This window comes from Pithys albifrons, chromosome 20 (assembly GCF_047495875.1).
Source record: "Pithys albifrons albifrons isolate INPA30051 chromosome 20, PitAlb_v1, whole genome shotgun sequence".
In the NCBI taxonomy this organism is placed as follows: Eukaryota; Metazoa; Chordata; class Aves; order Passeriformes; family Thamnophilidae; genus Pithys; species Pithys albifrons.
The window spans coordinates 1,952,815-1,979,629 of record NC_092477.1 but is presented as its reverse complement, the minus strand read 5'-3'; the positions used below and the strand labels follow the sequence as shown (position 1 = coordinate 1,979,629).

Genomic DNA, 26,815 nt, shown 5'->3' with positions numbered 1-26,815 from the left:
ACACGGGGGGGGGACACGGGGGGGGACACGGGGGGGACACGGGGGGGGACACAGACAGGGCTGGGGGGGACACGGGGGGGACACGGGGGGGGGACACAGACAGGGCTGGGGGGGGACACGGGGGGGGACACGGGGGGGACACAGACAGGGCTGGGGGGGGACACGGGGGGGGACACGGGGGGGAGACACGGGGGGGACACGGGCAGGGCTGGGGGGGGACGCGGGGGGGAGACACGGACGGGGCCGGGGGGACACGGGGGGGGACACGGACGGGGCCGGGGGGGTGCGTTACAGGCGGCTGAGGACACTGCGTTGGTTCAGCCCGGAGAAGGGATACGGAGGACAGACCTCACCTCGGTCTGCAGCTCCTCCCAGGAGTGCAGGGGCAGCTCCAGCCTCTGCTCCCTGTGAGCAGGGACAGCACCCAGGGAATGGCTGGAGCTGTGCCAGGGCAGGGACAGCACCCAGGGAATGCCTGGAGCTGTGCCAGGGCAGGGACAGCACCCAGGGAATGCCTGGAGCTGTGCCAGGGCAGGGACAGCACCCAGGGAATGGCTGGAGCTGTGCCAGGGCAGGGACAGCACCCAGGGAATGGCTGGAGCTGTGCCAGGGCAGGGACAGCACCCAGGGAATGGCTGGAGCTGTGCCAGGACAGGGACAGCACCCAGGGAATGGCTGGAGCTGTGCCAGGGCAGGGACAGCACCCAGGGAATGGCTGGAGCTGTGCCAGGGCAGGGTCAGGTTGGATCTCAGCAAAGGCTCTTCCCCCAGAGGGTGGTGGGCACTGACCAGGCTCCCCAGGGCAGTGGGCACAGCCCCAAGGCTGCCAGAGCTCCAGGAGGGTTTGGACAACGCTCTGAGGGACAGGGTGGGATTGTTGGGGTGTCTGTGCAGGGCCAGGGGTTGGACTGGATGGTCCCTGTGGGTCCCTTCCAGCTCAGGATATTCCGTGATGCAATGGAACTCCCTCAATTGCATCAGAATCACCCAGAAAGTTCCACAGTAAAGACAGGAAAAGCTGCTCTTGCTCTCGTCAGTTCTGAAGTGAGAGGGGACGGAGTTAACACTCCCCGGGCGACATTTTATGGGGTCTCCCCATGATGAGGCGCAGGAGGAGTGACTGGATGACTGTCACGGTGATCTGGCATTGTTCGCAAATCAGGCGCCAGGAGAACATCGTGGTTTGTCATCTGCCATTTGTCATCCGTCCCTGCACCGCGCGTGGCCCCGGCACCCCCGGATGGGAGGGAGCAGCCGCGGCCGTGGAGCAGGGACGGCAGCGGAGTGCGAGGGCGGCTCTCCAGCCGTGCTGTGGAACCGGCGCAGCGACAGCGGGGTGGAGACCAGCCCCGGGTGGTCCCGTCCCAGCCCGGGGTCATTGGAAGCAGCCCCGGGTGGTCCCGTTCCGTCCCGTCCCATCCTTGGGAGCAGCCCGAGATGAGCCTGACCCTCCGGGCGGTCTCACGTCCCGCAGCAGGCGCTGCAGGAACCCCTCGGTGCTGGTTCCTGCCCCCTTGGAAGCAGCACGTCTTCCCCGGCACCGCTGCCGGGTCACCGGCAGTTCAGGAAGTGCAGAGGGGGTTTTCCTTCGCTGGGTGAGATCACCCAGCCGAGAGCCGAGAGCTGCAGCCCCGCAGAGCTTTCCAAGCCGGTGCTCCCAGCCCAGCGCGGCTGTTGCAGCGGAGTGAGTGAGGCGGTCCCGGTGCGTCCGGGGAAGGGCTGCTCGTGCCATTCCTGGTCCCACAGGCGCAGGGATGCCCGGCCGGGACTGTCCCGCCCCGACGGGAGCCTAAGCAGCCCGCGGCCCCACGAGAAGGGCTCGGTGCCCCCAGCCCTGCCGTGCCCCTCGCCTCGACCCGCTCCGGCTCCGCGCTCGCAGCCGGACTCCCGGAGAGACTCCGCGGGCCGGGCAGGAGTTCCCCTCCGCCGGGTGAATTCCCCGCGGTGAGAAGGTGCGGTAAAGCCCCGCAGCCGGGCTGAGGGACAGGCGGGCCGGGGACCCCGGGCGACAAATCCTGCCGCGGTGACCTTTCGCCGAGCAAGTTCCCCGCGAAAAGCCCCTCTCCGCTGGCTGTGCCGCGCTTTGCCCGCGCCGCGCTCCTGCTCCTGCCCCTGCCGAGCGCCGCGGGACCGGGCGGGACGCGGGCCATGGCGCTCTGCGCGCAGGTAGGGCAGCGCCGCCGCCACCCGAACGCCCAGAAGTTAAGGCAGTTCCGCAGGGCGCCGGGGCCCACCCCGGTGGGACCCCGGGGAGGGGTGAGGGTGGCCCCGGCATAAGCAGCGCGGCCCCTCCGCGGCCCCTCTAGCAGGTGCGGGGAGGGCCCCGCGGGGCCGGGCTCGTTCCCAGCGGGTGTCCCGAGGCCAGGATATGGCAGGGAATGGTGGGGGGCTATCGAGGGGTGGTGCCGGGGGAGAGGTGAGGGTGGCGGTATGAGGGGGGGACTCGGGGCACGGGGTGCTGTGGCGAGCGGTGCCAGGAGTTCTGGGCGTACTCAGTGGGTGACAGTAGCGATGGCAGGAGGCAGAACTGGGGGTGTCGCGTGGGGGCGTTGGAGGGGAACAGGGCCTGGTGTGGGGGTGTCGGAGGTGCAGGTGGGCGATGGCGCCGGGCGGGGCCGCTGAGGGGGCGGGGCCGCTGAGGGGGCGGGGCCGCTGAGGGGGCGGGGCCTCTATGGGGGCGGGGCCGCTGTGGGGGCGGGGCCGCTGCGGGGGCGGGGCCCGCTCGGGGTTGGGGCCGCTACGGGGGCGGGGTCGCTGTGGGGGCGGGGTCGCTGTGCGGGCGTGGCCTCTATGGGGGCGGGGCCCGCTCGGGGTTGGGGCCGCTACGGGGGCGGGGCCGCTGTGGGGGGCGGGGTCGCTGTGGGGGCGGGGTCGCTGTGCGGGCGTGGCCTCTATGGGGGCGGGGGCGCTGTGGGGGCGGGGGCTCTGCGGGGGCGGGGCCTCTATGGGGGCGGGGCCGCTGTGGGGGCGGGGCCTCTATGGGGGCGGGGCCCGCTCGGGGTTGGGGCCGCTGCGGGGGCGGGGCCGCTGCGCGCACACGTGTCCGGGGGCGGGGCCTGGTCCCGTTTCCGGTGCGGGCGCGGAGCGAGGGGCGGTGAGTGCGGGCCGCGGGTTGGGGGGCAGCGGCCTCGCTCCGCCCGCAGCTCCGGCCAGCACAGAACCCTCTGGGCCGCGGGGAGTCCCGTGACCTCCCCCGGGTCGCGGGGTCTCCGCTTCGGGAGGTTTCCCAGAGAGCCGGACTGGGAGAGCTGGGGGTGTTCAACTGGAGAAGAGGGAGGCCCGGGGGAGACCTCAGAGCTCCCTCCAGTGTCTAAAGGGGCTCCAGGAGAGCTGGAGAGGGATTTGGGATAAGGGCCTGGAGAGACAGGACACAGGGAATGGCTTCCCACTGGCAGAGGGCAGGGTTAGATGGGATATGGGGAAGAAACTCTTCCCTGTGAGGGTGGGCAGGCCCTGGCACAGGTTGCCCAGAGAAGCTGTGGCTGCCCCATCCCTGGAAGTGTCCAAGGCCAGGCTGGATGGGGCTTTGGAGCAACCTGGGATAGTGGAAGGTGTCCCTGTCCATGGCAGGGAGGGGAACGAGATGAGCTCTAAGGTCCCTTCCAACCCAAACCAGGCTGAGATTCCATGGATCTGCTCCCTTAGATGTTTTATGTGGCTGTGGGAAGTAGTCACAGTGAATGAAGGTGTAAGATGCACTTCTAGATCATAACTGGTGAAAACAAAAGCATCTTATGCTCTTCCTCCTTTCCAATTTGCTTGTGGCTCCTTTTCCATTCCTCTGGGGAGCCACGTGTGCCTGCTTGGACATCACCAGTAAATCTGGGCTTCAGTGTGTGCCCAGCATCCCCCCAGGACCAGCTACCTCTGGGCAGAATTCATCCTTTCTGACAGGCATGAGAACAAGCATTGCTGGGCTGTGGTCACCTCACTCGGTGTCCAGTGGGTTTTGGTGGACTGGGACCCTTTATTATATTCCTCATCTGCCTTAGGGCAGTTTATTACGTAGTTTGGGGCCAGAAGCCTTGATTTCTCTAAACAGGCTGCATTTCAGTCAGCTTGGACAGGTGGTTTTATGAGTTTTGCCCACCTTGTCTCTTGGTTCTGGATTTAGTTCTAAAATTCAAGTTTCCTCCCATGTTTTTAACCAGGTGAAAGCAGACTTGTGTTGTGGTTTACATCAGTGTGTTTGCCTGTGTGGTGGATTTTGGAGGCCAGTGTCACATGCTGTGAGCAGCACAGTTTATATGAAAAATCACCCCCATGCAGTTATAATCAGATGGGGAAAACACTTTTATTTTCAGTCTCTGGAGATACAGCCAGAACTTTTCGTTCACATGGCAGCAGCGAATTCTTCTCCACCTGGTTCCTTGGATCTAAACCAGCCTGGGTTTGCAAAGGAGATCCTTGGAACTAAACTGGAGGTCAAGTACCTCTGCTCTGATTGTAAGAACATCCTGAGGCGGCCGTTCCAGGCGCAGTGTGGCCATCGCTACTGTTCCTACTGCCTGAAGAAGATCATCAGGTAACTGTTGGGCCTTCAGGGTGGGGACAAAATGCTTGAAATGGTATTTTTAAGAAAAAATGAGTGAAAAGTCTCATTTTCAGAGCCCTCTCAGTGAGGGAGCTGTGTTCAATCCCCTCTTCTCTAAGGGAATGTCTGATTTCTAACTTACCTTTATTCTTGCTTCAGAGTTGCCTCCTCCATAATCTGGATTGTTTTGGCCATTCATGGGGCAATCTAAGTGTATCACCCATCTCCTTCAGTCTTCATGACAGCTACTGAATGCTCCTAAAAGTCATTGTTTTGTCAGAATGGGAGAGATTTAAGCACGAGTTGGCTTTCAGAGAAATTTCCTTCTGTTCCGTCTCACTCCTGCCTTTGAGTGAGAGAAACTTAATTGAATGGTTATAAGAAATGGTAAGAAGAAAAAGAAATTAGAAATAGACATCAAAAATATACACAAGCAAAGGCTCAGTGTGATGTTTTAAACATAAAAAGGCACACTTTGATTTTGTAAAGTTACCAGAATTTACTTTATTGCTAAATCATAAATATTTCTTTTTGTTGTTGTTTCTGTCTGGTAGTGCTGGACCTCAAAAGTGTGCCAGCTGTATCCAGGAAGGAATATATGAAGAGGGAATTTCTATTTTGGAAACAAGCTCGGTAAGGAAGAATGCAGTAAAAAAAAGTAATAGATCACTTGTGTTACTAATTGCAGTTTTTGTTTAAAATATGAGCAATGTGAACCCCTTATTCCTGGGAACCCTTTTCTTCAGTAATGAGTGTGGTGATTGCTGTGTTGGACTTCCCAGTGTTGAAATGCAGGTCAGGTGTGTGGTGGTGCCCTCCTTAATGCTGTCGCAGCAGTCGGGTTGCCATGAGCACACCTCCGAAGCTGCGATGGGGCAACTGGCCTGGGAGGAGTCTTTAGAATGAATTGAAAGTCCTGATCAAAAGTGTAACCCCTCAGCAATATTTGTGTTTTGCTCATTTTTCCATCGCAGGCTTTCCCTGACAACGCAGCGCGGCGGGAGGTGGAGAGTCTGCCAGCCGTGTGCATCAACAGCGGCTGCACCTGGAGGGGCACCGTCAAAGAGTACGAGGTGAAGGCCAAAGCAAGGCTTGCCATGCCTGCATCCTCCTTTTCTCCGTGTTTGGGGAAGGCACAGGGGGTTGTCTGTGCTCACTGACAGTGAGGTGGGAGTTGTCAAATACCTGGGCTTCACTGTAAACTGGAGAGATTCCCCAAGTGAGGGTTTGTGTGCCCTACTGAGGCACGGGCTGCACCAAGACAATTTCAGGTTTGCTTGTGACCACAGGAAATTGCTTGTGAGCATGTCCCCTTCGTGGTGGGAACCAGTTGCTCTGTCTCCATCTCCTTTCTGCTATGAAAGACTATTGGGAAACTATGCCATGAAATTGTTGTGAATTTCTCTGTGTTATGTGAACCTAAACCCTCCTTCAGACCCATCAGCTTCAGGAAGGTAGCCTGGCCATAATCCCATTTCAGCTGTCCCCATAGCTACCAAGGCAGTGGGACTGGGTGTTGGGCATTGGCTGGTCACCCATCACCTCAGGCTATTCTGGGCCACAACCTGCTAGACCAGGATGGTTTTTCCACCTCTTCTCAAGGAGCCCACCAGCTTTTGAATCCAGGTTTTAGTTGTAGCTGTGGGTGGTTGGTCCATAGCAAGTGAATGTATGAACCTGAACCTATGAAGCTTTGGAGCTCCTGAAGGACAGTTTTGTCATCTCTCTTGAAAAGGCAGGACCACCTCATGAAGGGCTTGAGATAAGAGGAATGCATTTTATTTCCCCCTAATACTTGCCCCAGGTAAAGAACTCTTGTGGTTTACAGAGCTCTGGTAGTGACTGAGATGGGTGTCAGGAGCAGGTTTAACCTTGGTCTGTTCAGGCAAATGTTGGGATTCTTTCTGTGATGCCATTGCACGGTGAAAAGAAGCAACAGCTTTCCATCAGGCCTGACCTTTCTGCCCAGACTGCTGAGCCTGTTATCAGAGAGGTGCTTCTGCAGCTCTGCTTCCTTGTCGTGGTGTGTGAACCTTCTGCTGTTTGCTCAAAGTTCAGTCCACGAGATGGTTTTGCTGCTGTGATTTATAGATCTATGAGAGGCCCATGGTGTGAATGTGGGACTGAAAAAATGTTAGGTGAAAGCTTAACTCTGCTGCAGCACAGAGAGTTTGGGAGTTGCATTTCAGGGAACAGGGTGTACCCTTGTTCCAAGGTTCAGGCTGTGGTGGTGGTGCCTGCAGATTGTTTGCTCGGCACTTCAGTTTCTGCTGATGCCCAGAAGCCTGATGCCCTCTGCAGTGATTATAGTGAGCTCATCTCCATTGTCTAAACCAAATTATGTCTGTCACAAGCTTCCAGTGCTGATTGTGCTGTGGTTGATGAGCTCTGCTGAACTTTTTCTCTTGAGTTTAAAGTAAATCTTACTGCGTTCCTGCAGAGCTCAGCAAAAATCATCAACTGCCAAAGGTCCTTCCTGTGTGGCCTGAAAGTGTTTGAGTGCTGAATCCAGCCAGAGCTCCCACTGGGAGTGCAGAGGGACAGGGAGCTGTCCTGGGATCAGGCTGACTTCTTGCAGGGCTGCAGGTGTGTGTGATGCCCCAGAACCTTACACACAGCTGCTGAAGAGCTCCTGAGTGAATGAGACTGTGCCTCGTGTTTACTCTCTACCTGATTTTCCTAAGCCCCAGTTTGGTATTTGCTGAGACTAAGGATGTTTGAGAGAGGTTGGGCCCTGCAGCTTGTGGGCTGAGGGTCTGTGGCACACATCTCCCCTGTCAGGGGTTTGTGACTCTCCACTGTCCCGGTCTTTGTGAGTCTTAGGGCAGTCCTGTGTGGTGTGGGGGTTTGGAGCAGTGCTGGCTGGTTCGTCTTGGTGCTGAGTTGCCTCTCCTGTCTGCTCCAGTGGCATTCAGCCTAACGCAGGAGGTTATTTTGTGCCACCTCGGGAAAAGCTACTTCTTTCCTGGGAACTGGTGGGAGCAGGCAAGGTCTGACGTGTGTTATCTCCTCCCAGCTGCCTGCCAAAGAGCATTTAATCAGGGCTGGCTGTCCCCATGCTGTCAGAGCCATGTGGATGGCTGAGGAGGGCTGGGGAAGGAGGTGTCAAATGGTTAGCCCAGAGCCTCTCAGTACTGTGGACTGATGTTAAACCCAACCTTCAGGGCTGCAAGGTAGAGCTGCCTGGTGCAGGAGGGTTGCTTTTGTAGCTACACTGTAATGTCCTGCAGCAGCTCAGCACTCCCACTATGGAAAGTCCCTCAGAGCTATTTCCGACAGGACATGGAAAGTCCCTCAGAGTGAATTCATTGTTTGCTAATTTAAAAATCATATGTTGTACCCAGAGAGGCTGCTCCCCCCTCACAAATCGAGATACTGTCACTTCTGGTTTGCTAATCTTATCAGGGCACGCACAAGGGAAAAATGTTCTGCAGCTGGAAAGCTCAAGCTTCAAAAAAATGAATAAAGCTGATGTCAGTTTTGCTTTCTCTTCAGGCAGACTAAAGGTTGGGTCTCGAAGGGACATACAAAACTGAACGAGTGCAGTCTGCTTGGTCGTGACTTGCACTTCTGCTTCAGGCTCTGTGGACTATATGAAAATTTAAGTCTGGGTTTATAAGTGCATTTTTCAGAGTTTGTAAATACTTAGCAGCATTTGGATAAAGCAGTTTGTGGTGGAGTTGAAGGGGGTTTCCTCTCAGTAGTGACCTTGTTTCCTGTATAGGTTTCGTGATGAGTCTGCCTGCATGTACACATGGAAAAGCAGGCTGTGGGCATGAGCCTCTGGATTCAGGTGGAAAGTCTGAGAAGGGATGCAGAAACTAAACACAGCCCATTAAAGCAAAGGAAAGAGTCCAAAATGTTCCCAGTGGTATCCAGGCAGAGGGAGTTTATGGTTCTTCAGCTCTGGTGCGTTTCTCCTGCCTTGCAGTACCTCCAGCTGCCCACGCCCCTCTCCTGTTTTATCAACATATCCTCAGTTCTCATATATCTGTTATTTATGCTTTTCATTCCACTAGCTCCCTTTCTTTGCCCTCTCCCCACGGCTGGAATGGGAGGAGAGAGCTGCAGAGCTGCAGAGGGGTGTGCATGTGGTCAGCCTTGCCATTCCCCTTGGTTACCCCAGACAGGGTATTTAACTGTGCCCCCTTCAGCTGGGACGGAGCAGTTTTATCTGAGACATAAGGAACTTGAATTGGTCAAGTTTAGGAAGAAGAACTAAGTTTGAAGCTTAATCCTGACAGCAGTATTTAAATTAAGTTTTGTGGTGCAGTTCTAGGAAAACAAATATGTCCTGAAGCAGGGTGACTATCAGGTGTGGGGATAACTTGCCCTAATCCATGCTGAAGGGGATGTGTTTTCTTTGAGTTTGTTGTTGTCACCTTGGTTTTAGAGAGTTCACTGTAAGTGCAGCTTGGAAGGCTGTGGAAAGTGAAAGACTCAGAACCCAAGTGGATGTTATTCCAAAGCCTGTGGTGTTGGAAAGGATCTTTGCAGCCCCTTCTAGGCTTCCTGAGTCCCAGAGAACAAGGTAACTGGGCAGTTCCTTCCTGCCTAGTGTTCCTACAGGGAGATGCTGGAGAACCCCTACTGCACCTCATGTAGGGAAAACTGTCCTGCTTCAAAAGTGCTGCTGGGGGCCCTGAGCCTCCTTCATGATGCATCACTTTGTCATACCCCTCTTTCCCAGCAGCACCCTGGGAATGCCCCAGCGGGTTTTGGTGGTGATTTTCAGCTGAGGCTGAAACTTCAGGCTTTTGCACAGCTGCTGGTCTTTGGAGCTCCTTCACTGGGCTCCTACTCCTCCAAAGGTGCACCTCTGAGTGTTGTATCAGTGTTGTCAGCGTGGGGTACAACACTCAAGATGGTGTGGCAGGCACACTTGGTGGTACTGTTTCAGGGTGACCAGCCTTCTCCTTAAAACCCAGTACAGCATTTATTGTCTGTTTCTGAAGGTTTTGGCTCCAAGTTCTGGCCTGGTGGTGAAGTGCAGTTTGCAGCCAGCTCCAGCCTGACCAGCAGGATCAGACCAGTTTCTAGTGGGAGAATCCATGACTTGCACATGCAGGTGACTAAAAGGACCTGCTGCTTTGGTAAAAGGGATCTGACATGCCTGTATTTTCCAGAGCTGGAGCTGAGGCCCATAGACACAGCCCAGCCTCCCTTACAGTCCCCACAGCAGTTTGTGTAGCTGGTGCCCAGACATGAGGCGCTTTCCCGTCCAAGCCCACGGTGGGAGGTAAAGGCGCCGGGAGTGACGGAGAGTGTGTGTGGGAGGGGGCTGGAAAGCCCCGGCTGTAGAGGGTCTGTTCTTAATTTCTAAAACCAGCTCAGTCTTCTTCTGGTGGCCCAAAAATTAACAGTTTTGGCATCTGCCCCTTGGAGAATGAAAAGCTTTCAGTCCCAAGTTTGAAGTGGAGGTGAGTGCTGTGTGTCCTTTCTATGCCGTGAGGAAACCGCTCACCATGAACACAGCTGGGGGGATTGTGGGGCCAGGCAGATGTTCCTTGGGCTCCAGGTGTCTGGCAGGAGCCAAAGCCATAATCACACACAGACCCTTGACCACTTCCAGCCTTTTGGGAAGAAGAGAGAAATTGGGTTTGAAATCAAGCTGCTCACCACAGGTTCAGCCTCTCCAGCATGCAAAAGACACCTCTCCCAGTTGGAATATTTGTCACATCACCTCTTTTCTGGGTGCCAGTGGTGTCCTCAGCCTCATCCTCATCCTGTAACAACCCATCTGTTCACAGCCTGCATCTCCACATTGCCTGCAGGACAGAGAGCCCTCGCCCCTGCCCACCTTCTGCAACTCCCAGAGCTTGGTCAATGCCAGCACCACCCTTGATGGTGTGGAGGTCAGGCAAACCCATGGGAGCTTCATCCTGAGGCTGTCCCTTGTGATCTGAGTGATTAAGAGGAAGCTTTGAGTGCTAGGGAAAGTGCTGCTAGAAAGGAGGGAGATCTCTCCAGGAGTGTTGCCCTGGGAGCTGGTCAGCACAGGCAGTGCTTTCACGGAGTCACAGGATGGGTGAGGTCAGAAGGGACCACAGTGGCTCATCTGGCCCAAGTTCCCTGCTCAAGCAAGGTCATCCCAGAGCACGTGGCATAGGACTGCTTCCAGATGGTTCCAGAATATCTCCAATGAGGGAGATTCCACCCCCTCTCTGGGCAGCCTGTCCCAGTGCTCAGCCACCAGCACAGTGCAGAAGTTCTTCCTTAGAGCACGGCTGCCAACCCTGCAGCACCCCCACAACCCGACAGCAAAAATACCATCAGAGGGGAGTTCAAATCCTGGCTACAAACCTGCTTGTGCCTGGCACGGTTAGTGCGGCTGTGTGACTGATGTCCCCTCCCTGGTGGGAGGTTGTTCTCCAGCAATGACCTCTTTGAGTGTGAACAGCACATCCTGGGCATTTTCATGTGACTATGACTGTTAACTGTAGCCTGGAAGACCTGTGGAGTTATCTTTAATCAGATATTCCCAGTTGCTTTGAACCTTCCTTACGTGTCAACCAGCTGTTTAAGGAGACTCAGTGTAGTCCAACGCCATGATTTTTAATTTCCTTGGCAAGCATATTTAGTCCTTTTGGTTTTGCAATGCAGCTGGCCATGTCTGAGGTGGGGGACAGTAGAGCCTGGGGCTCCAGCTGGCCGTGGGCCCAGGACAGGGTCAGACTCAGCTGATCTAAAATGCTTTGTGGGTCCAGCCCTGCTGTGTTTCAGACTACATTTTCCCTAGGGAAATCATTCCTCTGGGATGATGGAGGGATTTGAAAAAAGCATCCTGGATTGTGCCACCACCTCATGCTTGTATAGTTCAAAGCAACCAGGGAATGGCAGAGTCCGTTTTAGGAAATGGTGGAAAACTTGATGCTGCTTCAAATGCATCTCGTACCCTTTTCTGCCTTCACACTTGTCTTCAGTGCCTGAAATGCTGCCTTGGTGTCCATCTGCCAGCAAAGCCCAAAGCAAACCTCTGTCAGATCAGCCCTGAAAGCTGATAAGTAAAACATCAGTGCCAAAACCAAGAGTTCCTGCACTGCATCTGAACAGAGGCATGAGCCAGGCCCTCAGGAGCCCTGACTTCCCTTCTGCCCTCAGCTCAGATGGGCACTGGGCAGCAGTGAAGGAACTTGCCAAGTGAACTTGCTTGGATCTGTCACCAGCATGTCCCAGCAAAAGGAGGAGTTTGTGTCTGGAACCAGCTTGTGTGACAGTCTCAGAAGGTTTCTTTTCCTGCATGTCATTGGGAATTACAGACTGGGTTCCTGCTTTCCAGCCTTGTGTTGCTGGTTCCACGTGGTCACCATAGGCTGGTAGGCTGGCCCACCTCTGTGGGGTAAGGTTCGAGCAGGCCTGGCATAGAACCAGCTTAGGACTCCCCTGGCAGGAGAAGCTGTAGTGTGGAAGGGCATGGTGACTCCAGAGGAGCAGGACATCCCAAAGTATCTGCCTTATGTGGCACATTGCCATCTTGGAGGCTGTGGAGCCCCTGGGGAAATGACAGAGATGCATGAAACAACTCCTGCATCCTGGTGCAAAGGATTCAGGTACCCTCTCGTTTGCACTGGAGACCCATTTTCAGTGTTTTTTCTACAATTCCATGGGCTCATCCTTTTCCTTGCAGCCAGGATAAGATGCCAAAGGAGCCAAGTGCTGGACATGGCAATACTAGAGCTGTAGACTGCCCAAGCCCTGACAACCATCAGTGTGCCCTTTGCCATGGCACCTGGCTTTCCTCTGCCATCCTGGTAGTTTTCCTTCCTTTTTGCTGCTCCTTTCTGGCTGGCAAGCCTTTGAGCTGTGTCTGCTTCTGGCTGCTGTTGCCACACTCAGAGCAGACTAACGGACTGACTTTGCAAGACCAGGAGACTTTGCAGGACAGCTGTGATGTGCAGCTCTCTGGGAGCCTGTCCTGCTGTTCCTTGTCCCTCTGCCAGCTCTGCCCTTTGCTGTGACCTTCCTGCAGATTCTGGCAGACATATCTCACAGCAGCTCCATCAAGAGTGGTCTTTTCCAGCCACCTGCCTTGTTGTTTTGCTGGAGGGGGATCCCTGTGTGTCATGCTGACAGATTTCCAACGTGGTTACAAGAGCTCCTTAAAGCTGGACCTGTGTGGATGTGACAAGTTACAAGCAGAGCAGCTGGGCAACAGGGGCACTTCCTGCTCTGCCACCAGGGCATGGGGATAGTGATTTCCAGCAGAAGCCACTTCCATAGTTGAAGTGAACTTTAGTGACATCCTAAGAGGTGAAATGGCAATCTGATTAAACTGCAGTTTTCATTTTGTCTGAGGCAGAGGCAGAGGAGCAGCTCATCCTGGCATTGTGATGGAACCATAGAATATCCCAAGCTGGAGGTGACCCACAGGATCATCCAGTCCAACCCCTGCACAGACAGTCCAACAATCTTACCCTGTTCCTAAAAGCATTGTCCAAACGTTCCCTGAGCTCTGGCAGCCTTGGGGCCGTGCCCACTGCCCTGGGGAGCCTGGTCAGTGTCTGACCACCCTCTGGGGGAAGAACCTTTTCCAAGTATTTAACTTAACCCTCCCCTGACACAGCTCCAGATGTTCTGTCTGGTTCTGTCCCTGGTCACAGAGAGCAGAGATTGGAGCTGCTCCTCCAGAGAATTGCCTGTCTGCTCATAGTGGGTGATGGACAGGCTGCTGTGGGATTGTCTCGCTGTTTATTTTTAGGAAATGAAATCGATATGTGGATCAATCAGCAGTTTTGGTTTTAATTGAGTGGGAAGAGGAGATGGTGCTGACAGGCTGTTAACCCAGGTTGATTTTCCTATGCCTGCTATTTGAGTGCTGCAGGCTGGCATGTGCCTCCATGGATGAGAATCAACACTGAGGTAACCAGAGAGTAGCGCTGAAGGTGTGAACCAGACTTGTCGTCTTCCAGCTCCCCTTTAATTCCTCTGTGGACTTCCCCTCCCTCTGACCCTGTCTGACTTGGTTTCCACCCTGATTCCGTCTGGGAGAGTGTCTGCTCTCACCAAGCCCCACTCACAGCCATGGCTTTCCAGAGCTCCCAAAAACATTTCCTGCAAAAGCCTGGATGTCAGTGGTGCTCATCCCTGTAGCAGAGACTCACAGATGTGGGTTTGGGAAAAGTGTAAACAGGAGGATTGTCCCATTCCTGCGAGAGTGGAGTGTGGCAGATCAGTCTTGAGTACCAACCCCTGCTCTTGTTGGCTCCGGGATGGGGTGGGTTTCTTCCATCCATCTCTGTTCTGACACCCATGTAGGATGGGAGGAACAGGGGAATCCAGAAGAGCCTGAAACTGTTTATACAGAAATGTTTGTCTGGAGGTTTGGATCTGTGCCGGCTGAAGCCTCTGGGTGTCTTCAACCATTTACATACGGGGCAGTTACACTGTGAGCTCAGTGGGGCTGGTTTCCTTCCTGAGCTGCTGGCAGGGCTGCCAGCTCTTGGGTGTGGTGCTGCCAGGAGTCAGGATGCAGGATAAATGCTGGGAGGTGCGGAGTGTGGAGGAGGTGGTAGTTTCACAGCCAGCATGTTGGAATGGGAGACCATAAGTTTAAACTAGTCTTTTTTAAAATAGTTCTCTCTTCAGTGAAGTGTCCTTCCTTCAGCCAGGCCGTCTGTTCTTTTGCCAGTGTTTCCTGGGTCATTGGGGAGATGCTATCGGGTGGTTCTAGAACATGAGAGCAGTAGTGGGTGGGAAGGCGGCTCGGCCTCTCTGAGCAAGTGGGATGCAGGCAGGCATTTGGCCTCCTTCACAGGCAGTGGTGTCTGTGCAGGGAGGGTGTCGGCGTGGGCAGCAGTGCTCCTCAAACCCTGCCAGCTGCCTGATCACCTGTCCAGGGACATGCAGTGAAGCTCTGAGCCTGATTACTCACTTAAAGCATAAAAAGGAGAGAGTAACCAAGAAGCCAAAGCTGAGCCACTGATGGTTTCACTTTCCACTTTCTGTTGTGTAACTGGGTAAGGTTTGTGCATATTCCTCCACATGTACCCAGTCTTCACCCTGCCCCAAGACAGCACCTTCTGTCAATAGAGACTAGGTGTGAACAGGTTTTCAAACATTTGCTTTCAGATGGCTGCATTAGAAATGCTCCTGATTGGTTTTGTTTTCTGTCCCTTCCATGGCAGAACGATTCAGTGCCCTTATCTTTGAATCTGAATTTTGATCTGCATATTCAGGGTGTTTCCAATGCCTTATTTCAGCTGGCAGGTGAGAAGGGCTAGGCAGTGTGGTAATGACACAGAAGCAGAGGCATGTTGCAGCATTCCAAATTTAGCTGGCATTGCTGCCCAAGAGGCTGCTGGGGACAGAGGATCGCGTTGCCCTGGTTAGTTGCTCAGCCCCTCTGGCCATTTCTCAACCCATGAGCTCTGGCTGCAGGGGCAGGTGCTTGTGTGTGGGAACTGGTCAATAAAACAGTTTAAAAATATTTTTCTTTCTGCTTCCAAAGAGGTATTGTGATTCCAATGAGAAGATACAATCGGACAGCTCAGCCTGTCACGTGATGAGCTGGCGCTGGGCCCATGCCTCGGCTGACTGATAACCTTTGCAGTGGAACAATTATCCCAGTTATCCTGCTGAGGTGGTGGCTGACTTCACTGAACCTGCCCCAACGTATCTTCTCTTGGCAGAGCCATAAATGGAGCTTCCTGTTGATTTTCTTGGCCATCAAAGCAGTAATCTGATCTTTTTAAAAATTGTTATAGCGGCTCTTAAATTGAGGTTAGGCTATGTAGGCACCCAAGACTGGGATAGCCTGGAGGTCGCAGGATGACTCAGCAGTGTAGTGTGACCACGGTCTGCCTGTAGGTTGGTAAATACAGTGCTTGCCTGTATAAACCCCTCCTGTGGGATTGTGCCTGTCACAGAACCTCAGTGGAGCTTTTATTTAGAGGATAAATATGTCCATTCTTTCACAGGCTCATGACGAAGTCTGCCCTGAATTCCCACTAACTTGCGAAGGCTGTGGGAAGAAGATTCCCAGGGAGAAGGTATCCATCTGTCCCGGTGCCACACGGGTGTTTGTCGTAATGGGCTGAGCTTGGCGTTCTGGGAGCAGGGAGGAAAACTGAGTCTGTTAGGAAGTGGAGTGGGGAGAATGATTGAGTGGCAACTGTTGGTATGGATGTGTCCTTTCCATAAGGTGGAACTACTGGATGGGTTTGAGGGAATGTGACTCAGCAGCACTTGCAGGTCTGTGCTGGTGCTGCCCATACCACCTCTCTTGGAGCCATATCTGGAAGCGAAGCTTCTGTGGGAAAAGCACCCTCATGGGTCTGTGTGTCCTGTGTAAAGCAACTTATGTCAACCACTGCTGCAGTTATGGAAAGGGACCCCATCCCCAGCTCTATTAATTGATTTCTAATTAACAATCTAAAGGAATCCATATATGTAGGATCTCTAGGCTGCTGGCTCCTGGGACAAGGCTCACAAGTCTGACAAATTTACGTTTTGGGAAACATCTTCAGAATGCACATTCATCTGAAACTATCCTGCCTGCTACGAACAAATATTTTTAGTAGCAGGGCAAGGGAACAAAGGCAGCAACAAGAGGAGCAAGAGTTCTTCTAAATGGGCAAGATAAGGAGGGACTGGGGTTTTGGGGTGCAGCCCTGCTTGTCTGCAGGCTGGAGCTGAAGCCCTGCAGAGAGCTGGCTTGTGGGATCCCCAGGGGTGATCTACCCTGTGTGTTTAAATAGTAACTCCCTCGTTTGTTTCTCCAAACTCTTGTTGATTATCTGCAGCCACGTTAACTCTGAGTAACCTGACTCATTGCATAAACCAGACGGATCTAGAAGCCTTTAAAATTGTGATTTTAAATCAGTGGAAATCGACATCTACTGTAAGAGATGTAGGAGTTAAGTGGGGAATATGGTAGTTGTTCAGAACAGAGCTCTGGTATCTGATGGTGAGAGGTGTATCAAACCCAAGATGATGCTGTGCCAGTGCTTGTTGGATTAATCATGCTGTGTGGGAACTCGAACAAGTCATCTCAGTGCTGGGGTGATAGTGGCACCTCTGCAAAAATATAATACTGAGATGGAGGTAAAAATACAACCTGAGGCATATCCTGACCAGTGTTATGTGAAGTGCCCAAAATTAAATGTGTTCCTGTTTTGTGGAGTTGTTCCCTCAGCCTCCCTTTCCTCTGCCCTCAGGGAAGCTTGTTACTCAGCATCTGCAGCTTGTACCTGTGCTGGTTGCCTTTTCTCTCTTGCATATGCAGGAGAACAGAGAGACCTCCCAGCCATCAGGAGAAGGAAGAATTAAGCTTTCTTCGGAGGTCAGGGCTGCATTTATTTAGATTCCAACGAAAGTCACACCTGATGGCAGGCAGTGCCCAGGTTTAGGCAGGCACTGTGACAGTGCCATGGCTCAGGTGTTCTTCAACTCAGCTCAGTTTCCCAGATGTCAGTGAGATGAAAAGGGAGCACTGGGGATGCATAAGATCTAACAGTGCCTGTCTGCCTTCCTTCTTTCCTAGTTCCGGGACCATGTGAAGACCTGTGGCAGATCCAAAGTGCCTTGTCGGTTCGAGCCTGTGGGCTGTGCAGAGGTGGTAAGGGCTCCTCTCTTGGTTTACCTTGGGGCTTTTCAGTCTCAGTGTTAGAGTTCACCTGCAAACTGCTGTTGCCCAAACTGTCCCTGGTGTTTGCGTTCAGGTAGAACAAAGAGAGGGTTTAAACCCTTTGCACATGGAGCTTCATGTCATCTGCTGTGCAGAGTCTGGGTATCCCAGGAATGAACTTCCTGTGGAATGAAATCTCCTCCTACTTGAGGAGCACCCTGAGTGCTTTGGGCCTCTGGTGGTCATGCTGGTTTCAGGGGGAATAGCTTCACACTGACAGAGGGCAGGGTTAGATGAGACCTTAGGAAGAAATCCTTCCCTGTGAGGGTGAGAGGGGCCTGGCACAGGTTGCCCAGAGATGCTGTGGCTGCCCCATCTCTGGAACTGTTCATGGCCAGGTTGGACAGGGTTTGGAGCAACCTAGTGGAAGTAGAAGGAGGGGTGGGGCAGGATAAGCTTTAACATCTCTTCCAATCCAAACAAGTTTGTGATTCTTCTTTAAGCAAAGAACTGGGGCCAGGCCATGTTTCTTCATGTCACTTAGTTTTCCGAGCTCCCACTGGTGATGTTCATACGTATCTCTCTTCCAGGCGGTGATGTGAGGCTTTGTCCTTTGGTGCTGTTAAGTACATCTGAGAGAGCCTTTCTGGGAGGGGGTGGAGGAAGACAGGGCCAGACCAGTGTGTACAGCTGGGGAAGCATCTAACATCCCTCATTGTATGTGATTAGAAGCACTTCTGAAACAAAACAAAAGCTCCCCACCAACCCCACCAAAACCCATTTTTTAACTCTTTCTTTGTTTTTTCCCCTTTATAATTTAAAATGGATGTTGTGACCTTGAGAGGTGGAATTTGTCCTGTGGATCGTGACAGTGTAAATTGTGCAGGCTGAACAGGGGATGTGTTTTTCTTTGTGTAGGTGGAAAATGACAAGCTCTTGGAACATGAAAGCAAATGTTTGATGGAGCATCTTTACATGCTGCTGAGCTCAGTGCTCAGCCTCAAGGCTGGTGCTGGGGACCTGAAACCCCTTCCTGCCCTTTCCTCATCACAAAACAACTCCCCAGTGCTGGCAACAAACTCACTGTGCTCAGAGTCAGAGATCTCCCGGTCCCTGGAGCTCTTGGGAAGGTGTGAGGCCCTCGAGAGGAAAACTGTGACCTTTGAGAACATTGTCTGTGTGCTCAACCGGGAGGTGGAGAGAGTGTCCCTGACAGCCGAAGCCTACAGTCGCCAGCACCGGCTGGACCAGGAGAAAATCGAAACGCTGAGCAACAAGGTGTGTAAGCGCTGGCTGTGCCTCCCAGCACTCCCAGCAGAGGCCCTTTGTGTCACCTTGTTATGAGCTAGCAGAGCTTCACCACCTGGCACTGAAACTCCGCAAATCTAAAGCGACAACTAAAGTACCCTTTGTGCCTGTGCTCAACCCTCAGCAGCTCCCTGGAAAAGATGGGAATTTAACTGACGTGTGTAAAGCATCAGATCGCTGTTAATTATCAAGTTGGGCAGACACCAAGAGGTTATTCCTCATCAAAGTTTTCCAACAAGAGCCAGAGCACTCAGGATTTCACTGCATCTCCCTGAGTCTGGGACTGCTCACCTTCCAGACCTTTCCAAAGGAGTTCTGCCTTTGCCTAAGGAATGCCTTCATTGCTGCTGCCTGCAGCATTGTGTCACGCAGTCTGGAGGCGTGAAGGAGGTGCCCGCACCAGTCTACTTTAGCACAGTCCTTGCCCAGTGCTCCCAGTGTTCCTGGCAGCTGGAGATGTGCAGTTTGCAGTGAACCTGTGCTCTCTGGGCAGGGGACCTACCCAACTGGCATGACCCTGTGTGAGCTGGCAGGGACAAATCCTCCGGAGGGTGTAGGTTCTGTTCTTCCTCAGTTTTGTCATAATGCTGAGTTTTTGGGGTTTTTTTGCCCATCCTCACTTCTTGTGCCACTCACCCAGTGGAGCGGTTCCTTGGGAGGATTTTTAAACTGGCTGTGGGAAAGCTTCCGGCTCAAGCATTAAGCTGTAGCAGTGGATCTTCTCCAGAATGTCAGGGTACAGAAGGAAGCTTCAGTGAATTGTCTTTTGTTGCTTGATTTCTCCCTCCCATGATCCCTGTGTGTTCAGGAGAAGGTCTCCCTCTATCCCTCTATGGAGTGGTCCAGGGGGACTGCCGAGGTGTGCCGGGCCGAGCTGGTGCTCAGGGGCTCATGGCCTGCCTGTTTCTAACCAGGTTGCACCATGTGTCCCACTGAGCAGGTCCGGCAGCTGGAGAGGAGCATTGGGCTCAAAGACCTGGCCATGGCTGAGATGGAGGAGAAGATCCGCAACATGGAAGCTTCCACCTACGATGGGGTCTTCATCTGGAAGATAACAGAGTTTGCCAGGAAGCGTCAGGAGGCGATAACAGGCCGCTCTCCTGCCATCTTCTCTCCAGGTGTGCAAAATCCCCCCAAACCTTCTGCATCTCAGCTTGGTGTGGCGCTTGTGGATGGTCCTTTGCTGAGGAGATGCTGCCAAGGCCAGGTTGAATGGTCCTGAACACGTGGTCCAGTGGAATGTGTCCCTGCCTGTGGCAAGGGCTTGGACCAGCTTATCTTTGCATAACTGTTTTGTTAGAATTAAAATACTCAGAAGCTATAAAACTAACAGTAAAATGGTCAAGGAAGAGAGGAAATACATATTAGAGTCCCATAAATATATTTTTAATGGCTAAAGCATAACTGTGCAAAAACCAATGTCTAAATAAAGCCCAAACCTTACCTAGGCAAGTGCTCAAGTATCTGTCAGAGGAAAGTGCTCTCCTCAGAGAGCTGCCCCAGCCCGGCACTGGGACAGTGAGCAAGCAGCACATTGGGATCTGGTTGTTTCCTTGGAAAGGCACTTTCCAGATGTGAGCAGTAAGCTGAAACCAGCTCCGCTTGCTCAGTGAGGAGCTCCCCTTGAAGTAGAATGGCTGGGGAGAGGAGTTGGGGTTTGCTGAACAGGAATCTCTCGGGTCCAGGTGTGCCTGGAGAGCTTTTTCAGAATGCCCAGAGCTGACACAGCCCTTGAGTATGTACCCTGCACCTGCTTCCCAGGGCTGTGAAACATAAGCTGTGGCTGGGCCACAAGAGTAAAGCAAATGAGTTTTTTAAATTATTTTAAAATCTGTTTTCTGGGTGAAAGCCATTCTGAAAGAAAAAAGGCTTCTAGTTCTTGAGGGGCAATGAACTGCTGGTGAAGCTGTACATGTGCAATTGGCATTTCCTTCTCCAAGGCAGCTGCAGTCAGCACTCCCTTCCCTTTCCCAAAGCCAACAAACCTGCTTCAAATCCACTTTGTTTGAATTAGGGAGGACCATAAATTCTTGCATCCTATCACTCTCCTGCACTGTGCCCATGAGCTGCTTGACCTGAACCTCTCCAGAGGCTGTGGTTTGGGGGCAGACGCTGGACAGAGCTGACCTGTCACTGCCCACGGGTGTCCCAGCTGACTGTGCCTAGTCTGGGGACTCCTCAGGTTCCTTCACCAGCTAATGCCACTGTGGTCCTAGTAGGGCATTGGATTTGGTTTTGTGGGTTGGAGGATCAAGTCAGCCTGGGCAGAGAGATGAGTATGGGAGGGAACCCAAGGGAGGGAAAGGAGTGAAACCTTCCTGAAGGCAGAAGGGTCTGTCCTCTGTCCAGAGCTTTGTCTGGAGTGAGCTGTGCTCTTGAGAACAGCAGCTTGTGGTTCTGGTGTCTCCTCCCTGCTGCTGGGCAGTGGTGGCAGGGACTTGGGGCTTTCAAAAACTGTTTCATCAAAGGAGAACCCACTTTGTGGGCCACTAGGCTGTGTATTGTCTTACTGATTGATCTCTGCAATCTGCTGATGATCCTTTCTGTGGCCATAGGGGTTGGAGATGAGGGTTGCCTCTGAAGCTGGGGCTGCTACTGGAAGAAGCAGGACTGGGGTTTTATATCTTTCAAGTGCAAAGTACAGGCCTAGTTTCCTCTGGGAGTCGATTGTGTCATTAGACAAGAGATCCTTATTCCTGGTGGAGTTTTGGCTGAGAAAATCAGGCTGAGAAATGTTTCTTGTGGAAATGGGTCTTTTGTCTTGGAGAGTGAAGCAGATAGAACAGTGTTGTTCCATCTGGGAAGAGGGCTGAGAGGAGAGAGGTCCAGGCTGTCGATGGGATGAAAAGGGGAAATGGCTGTAATTGCTTGGTTTGTATTAAACCTAAAGATGAGGAAATACCAGCTGAAATTTGGGTTAAGGAAGAGGAGTTACTACTCACTGTGTTGTGAGGATGCAGCAATTGCCATAGGATTTGGCAAAGGGCAGAATCCCGAGTTCAAAATGGCAAATTGCACAAGTAGGGTTTGGTCAGGGCAGGGGACAGGCTGTGCTGGAGCTGCCACTGGGCATCAGATCTGGGGGCGCCTTGCTGGGCTCTTGCTTTGCTCCTGCTATGCTTTACCCTTGCTCAGACCAGGGGGAAACAGGATGCCCAGCTGCCCAGTTCCTTTCCCTGGATATTCTCACCACTGTGGAGCCATCCTTCATCCTGTTCCCTGCTGAGTTTTACATGTGCAGGGTAACAGGTGTGCTGAGAAGCCTCACGAGTGCAGTGTAGATGTGCTCCTTGGACTAGCAGATGGGTCATCTGACGTGAGAGCCTTTGGGGGAAACAGGAAGAGAGGAAGGAGCAGAGGAAATGAGCTGGGGAGTGCCAAGAGGGACATGGTGACAAAGCCCCTAACTCTTGCTCCTCATGCTGTGAAAGAGCACAATGTCACTGCTACTCCTGGTCGGGAAATTTCCTTCTGGGGAAAGTGCCTGGGTCCCACAGTAAAATGTTGTCTGTGACTTCTGATCTTTACCCGTGGCTGCCAAGCCTGGCCAGCACCAGGCACACTGCTTTATGCCACCGTGGGCAGAGTGGGTTGCAGCAGGTCCCCTTCCAAGCTGGGATCCTGTGTGTCCAGTGCCACACCATAGGCATTCCTGGGATTGCTGGAGAAGGAGAGTGCCCAAGTTCCCATCGCAGTCTTGCCCACACCATGCAGGGCAGCAGGGACCCAAACAAGAACTGAAGCTTGCTTGCTTGATTCCCTGCCCCCACCAGAGGCACCAGCTCACAGAGTGGGCACTGGGTGCTGCAGTCACTCTGCCCCCAGCCGGGTGCTTTATGGGGTGGGATGTTTCCTGCTCATCAGTGTTACTGCCATGAACTAGAGCTCCTGCAGCAGTGGGGTGCAGGAGGAATGGCCCAACTGCAGGGCAGAGCTCCAGTTTGGGGTGCTCACACGGCAGCAGGGAGAATACCCTGGGGGCTGACAGTGCCTGCTCTACCTCTGGCTAGGCCAGGGCTGCACTGCCTGGCCTTCAGCTTTCCAGGTGGCCTCTGTGATGCAGGTATTTTAAGACCCAAACCTGGCTCCTCCCTTATTCCAGTCTTTAGAGTTCTCAAATTTCAGAGGGATCTTCTGGTGCCAGGCTGTGCTGGGTTGGACCCTCACTCTGCCTGTTCCGCCCCTCTCTGACAGCTTTCTACACCAGCAAGTACGGCTACAAGATGTGTCTGCGTGTGTACCTGAACGGGGATGGCACCGGGCGCGGGACCCACCTGTCCTTGTTTTTTGTGGTGATGAAGGGACCCAACGACGCACTGCTGCGGTGGCCCTTCAACCAGAAGGTGGGTCTGGGACAGAGAGTGCTATGGCTAGTCATGGGCCTCTCTGGTTTGGCGCCTATTCAAGCTTCTCAACACTGTCACTCTGGCCCACTTGGCAAGGAGGAGAAGAAAGGACTCTGTTTTGGCTGCCCTGGGGATTCCTCAGGTGTGCTGAGAGCACCAGATGTGCTGTGGGGCAGAGGGGTGACATGGTGTGTTCAGAACCCCACAGAGCATCTGCAGGGCTTGAGGGCAAGGGAGGGTTGTGGTGGCCTCAGGGCTTGGTGTCAGGAGCTCCTGAGCACTGCAGGTTTGGGGAACACTTGGATGCTGAGCAGACATGCATGGATGCAGGGGGAACACTGCCTTTTGCAGGGGACAGTAGCTCTGTGTTACAGTGTTGGTGTTAGGAGCAAGGTGTAAGTTTCAGTCAGTCCGACAGCCCATGTGCTGCCACAGGGAGGTTTCCAGTAACGGGCAGATGTGGAAAGGTTTCAGCAGGATGTCACCGAGGTGACATTCTCTGTTGACCCCACTTGGAGGCATTTCTCTGGTCTGCAGTTGTGCAGGGTGGCTGTGGCTGCTGGTACCTGCACATGGCACAGCAGGTCACTGGACTGGGCTTCTACATGCCTTTTATTCAGCTTATCCCTTATGTTTTCACCTTCTCCCACAGGTCACCCTGATGCTCCTGGACCAGAACAACCGGGAGCACATCATCGATGCCTTCCGCCCTGACGTGACATCCTCCTCCTTCCAGCGCCCTGTCACGGAAATGAACATCGCCAGTGGCTGCCCCCTCTTCTGCCCCGTCTCCGTCATGGAGGCCAAGAACTCCTACGTGCGAGATGATGCCATCTTTATTAAAGCCATCGTTGATCTCACAGGCCTCTAACCCTCCTCACCTTGGAGCAGTGAGCGTGGAGCCAGGCCTGCCCGAGGCATCCCCCGCTTGTGCTGCACTTCAGGCAGGTCTCAGAGCGAGGAGGGCACATGGAGTGGAAGGGAAAAACCCTTCCCAAAAAGGGACCTTTGCTCTGAATGGAAATGAGGTGTCTGATGGGAACCCTCTTGCCTGAGGAGAGGTTTGGGTGGACACTGGCAGTCTGTGGGATATGGAAGATTTGCTGCAAGGACTTGGGTGACTGAATTGCCACTCTCTGGGCTCCCAGTGGCAACCAGCGCAGCTCTTGTGCACATCCACAGTGCTCTGTAGTAAAACAGCACTTTGCCCTGTCCAAGCTCCACCTCTGTGGATTTTGGCTTGGCCATCTAGGATTTCCTTCCAAGATCTCCATGTTCCTGGAAGGTGTGTGCTGTGGGGTGCTGTGGCTCTGCACTGTGTTGCGGGAGATATGGACCAGTTTAATGCTATCGCGGTCTTTGGAGGGTGCTGAGCCTGGCTGTGGTGCAAGGGAGCCCACAATCCTGCCCTTGCTGGGTGTGTGTGATGGTTGGTGTGTGCTGGGAGCGCAGAATGGGGCAGGAGGTGTCACTGCTGAGAGGGAGCATCAGACAGCACCAGGGATGCCCACAGGGAAAGAGAAGTGAATCTGCCCTGGACACTCTCCATCCTGTGCTAGGAAACAAGGGCCACAGGGCTCAGTGGGCACCCCAAGAGCCCCAGGTCCTGTCACTGTCTGCCTGCGCTGAGCAGTGCTGGGCTGGGTGGGAGCCATGCTGTGAGGCAGATGCTCTGAGCTGGCTTTCCTTCCATTGTGTGGCAGCTGCACCAGCGTTCCCACTGCTGAGCTCCACATCCATCTGTGCCTGTGCTGCCATGTCTGTCTGGGCAGTCACCTCTGGCTGTGGCACTGACAGGCAGGGCACATCTCCTGTCTGCCCATGCAGTGGCTACTGCTGGCTGGCCCCTGCCCTCCCCAGGGCCTGCAGCCACCAGCAGCAGCTGTCGCTGCCCATCACTGGGCTGGCTGGTTTCTGGTCCCAGCACTCTGGAGCTTTTCCTCTGCTTGGCCCCATGTTGAGCCTGCAGCCACCTGGTAGGACCTGGGGGCTGGAGGAGTCCCTCAGTGAAGTGTGCTTTTCCTTTTCTGTGTGTGGGCTCCTACCCTCTGGACATGTTCAGCACCCAGGAGAAGGTGTTTGTGGGGAAGAACCAACTGCCACAGCCCTGCGTGGTGCCAGCTAGTCCTTCTGAAACTGTTTTTGTGACCATGAGTAACTGGACAGGCCCTGAGCCAGGGTGGACTTGAGGCTTTGTTGTGTTGTCTGCCTGTGCTTCCCACACCTCTGTCAGTGGCCGAACATGCTCCAGGAGGTGTTTTGTTGGTGGCAGGAACCAGCTGTGAACACCCCCGCAATGATCAGGGGCTGGGCTGGCTCCTGTGCTGTTCCTCTGGGCAGCAAGACTGGAGCATGGCCACCCTTCTCCACGGCTGCCATGGATTGCCCTGAAAGGGACAGGCAGCTGTGTTGGGCTTGGGGGCTGCAAGGCTGCAGGGGAGGAATTCCCAAAGATCCCTGCTGCCAGCAGCTCGATGGCTGCAGAGTCCACCCTGGCTGTGGGGTGCTCCCACCTTGGCCCTGGCACAGCCACCCTGGCAGGGCCAAGGGTGCCATCAGGAGAGGGGCTGTGGCCCAGCAAGGATCCTTGTAGGGTCTGGCTGTATCCCTATGCACTAGCACTGCCCTGACCTGGGAGCTTGGGGGTGACTGATGTCCTCCAGGCTGATCAGAAACTCCCACAGCCATGGCTGGTGAGCTGGCCAGGTGGTCTCCCTGCCTTTGAGCCCCCTTTGGAGTCTTTGTGTGGAACTTCTCACGCCTGTGTGTGCAGGGGGTGGGGGCAAATCCAGCCCCTGCTGTTGGAAGAGGAGGAGGGGGACAGGAGCCTGTGCTGGGCAGAAGTCGGAGAAGGATGGCAGGACCCTTCCTTTGTGCAAGTCCCCTTGAGCCTGTCCCAGGAGATGGACCAAAGCCCTGTGTTGCTGCTCTCACCCCATGCCTTAGGAGGAAAATCCAGCCTAGCAGAAGCTGTGCTCCCACCCACAGCAACTCCCCAGGGAGGCTGGAAAAAAGCCTGAGAAGGAAGAGGAAGGTCAGCTCTGCTTATAGAGTGGTTGGGAATAGTGTGTTTTGTGGGGGGCAGGGGAGCTTGTTCTGTGTCTGCTCTTGGGGTGCTGCCTCCAGCAGGGCCAGGGTCTCCAGCCAGATAGTGCTAGGAGTGGCTGTGGAAACACTGGCTCAGCTGAGGGGCTCTGGGCTGCTTTCAGACTGGAAGATGGTCCTCCTGTCCTGGGACGTGCCTGGAAGGTCGGTGGGAGAGTCCACGCTGCGAGCAAAGCTCAGGTTGAGCCATTCCAGCCCACTGGAGGGCCACAGGGTTGCTGCTGGTGGAGGTGACATGGCCTGTCAGCCCCTGTCTGGGAGCCTTTCCTGGCCATGGAGCTTCAACTGGTGCTGTTGATGCTGTCTCTGCCTTTTTTGGGTTTTAGCAGTTCCAGCTGGCAGTGGGAATTGTGCCCATGTGCTGCAGGCAGAAGTCCAGTCCCTTCCAGGCCATAGCTCTGCTTGCCTGGCTGTCACGGGCACTGGGCACGAGCCACTGCTGGGTTTTTGTGGGATTTTTTTCCTCTTTTCTCCCTTTTGACCACACCATCTCAGCCCAGCACTGTGGACTAAGTTTTGGGTTTTTTTCCCTTGAGGATCTAATATGGTTAGAACTACTAATAAAAGCTGTTTGAACAGCCTTGTTGTGTATGAGCCATGGGATGCTGGGGCAGGATCGACTTGGGGCAGGAGGGATTTCTGTGCTGGGAGCTCTCCCCAGCTTCTGCCTCCCTGCAGCCTGGGGCAGCTGCCCAGCACCAGCACTGTGACACCCAAATGGGGGCAGGGCTGGAGCAGGAAGGGAAGGATCTGGAATCTGGCTGCTGGAGCTCCACCCTGCTGGCTCAAGTGTTAGCAGCAGCAGAACCACTGGAAAGGCAAATCTAACACTCCTGGGTTGTAACAGCTCTGAGCTTCTCCAGGACAGGCTGCTTTTCCTTGTTGCTGTTGGGAGCCCAATGCCTGCAGGATGCTTGTTCCTGCCAATCCTGAGCTGCACCACCAGCCCAGGGATGA

The 26,815-nt window shown here is 54.1% G+C and overlaps 1 protein-coding gene across 5 annotated transcripts; it reads left to right on the top strand.

Annotated features, from left to right (window-relative positions):
* The first annotated feature begins 651 nt into the window (after positions 1–651).
* On the top strand, positions 652–26,438 carry TRAF2 (TNF receptor associated factor 2). Of its 5 annotated transcripts, none has more exons than XM_071574425.1 (10): positions 652–1,952; positions 4,305–4,525; positions 5,089–5,167; positions 5,509–5,607; positions 15,451–15,522; positions 17,016–17,090; positions 18,018–18,377; positions 19,348–19,525; positions 22,602–22,750; positions 23,406–26,438. In XM_071574425.1, exons 2-10 carry the CDS (start codon positions 4,338–4,340, stop codon positions 23,622–23,624), a joined length of 1,419 nt encoding a protein of 472 aa, XP_071430526.1. In that variant the 5' UTR covers positions 652–1,952; positions 4,305–4,337; the 3' UTR covers positions 23,625–26,438. The 5 variants fall into 5 exon arrangements, with proteins under 5 accessions (XP_071430526.1, XP_071430523.1, XP_071430525.1 ...); XM_071574422.1 differs by lacking the exon at positions 652–1,952 and adding an exon at positions 1,963–2,166; XM_071574424.1 differs by lacking the exon at positions 652–1,952 and adding an exon at positions 3,058–3,094.
* Positions 26,439–26,815: the final 377 nt, after the last annotated feature.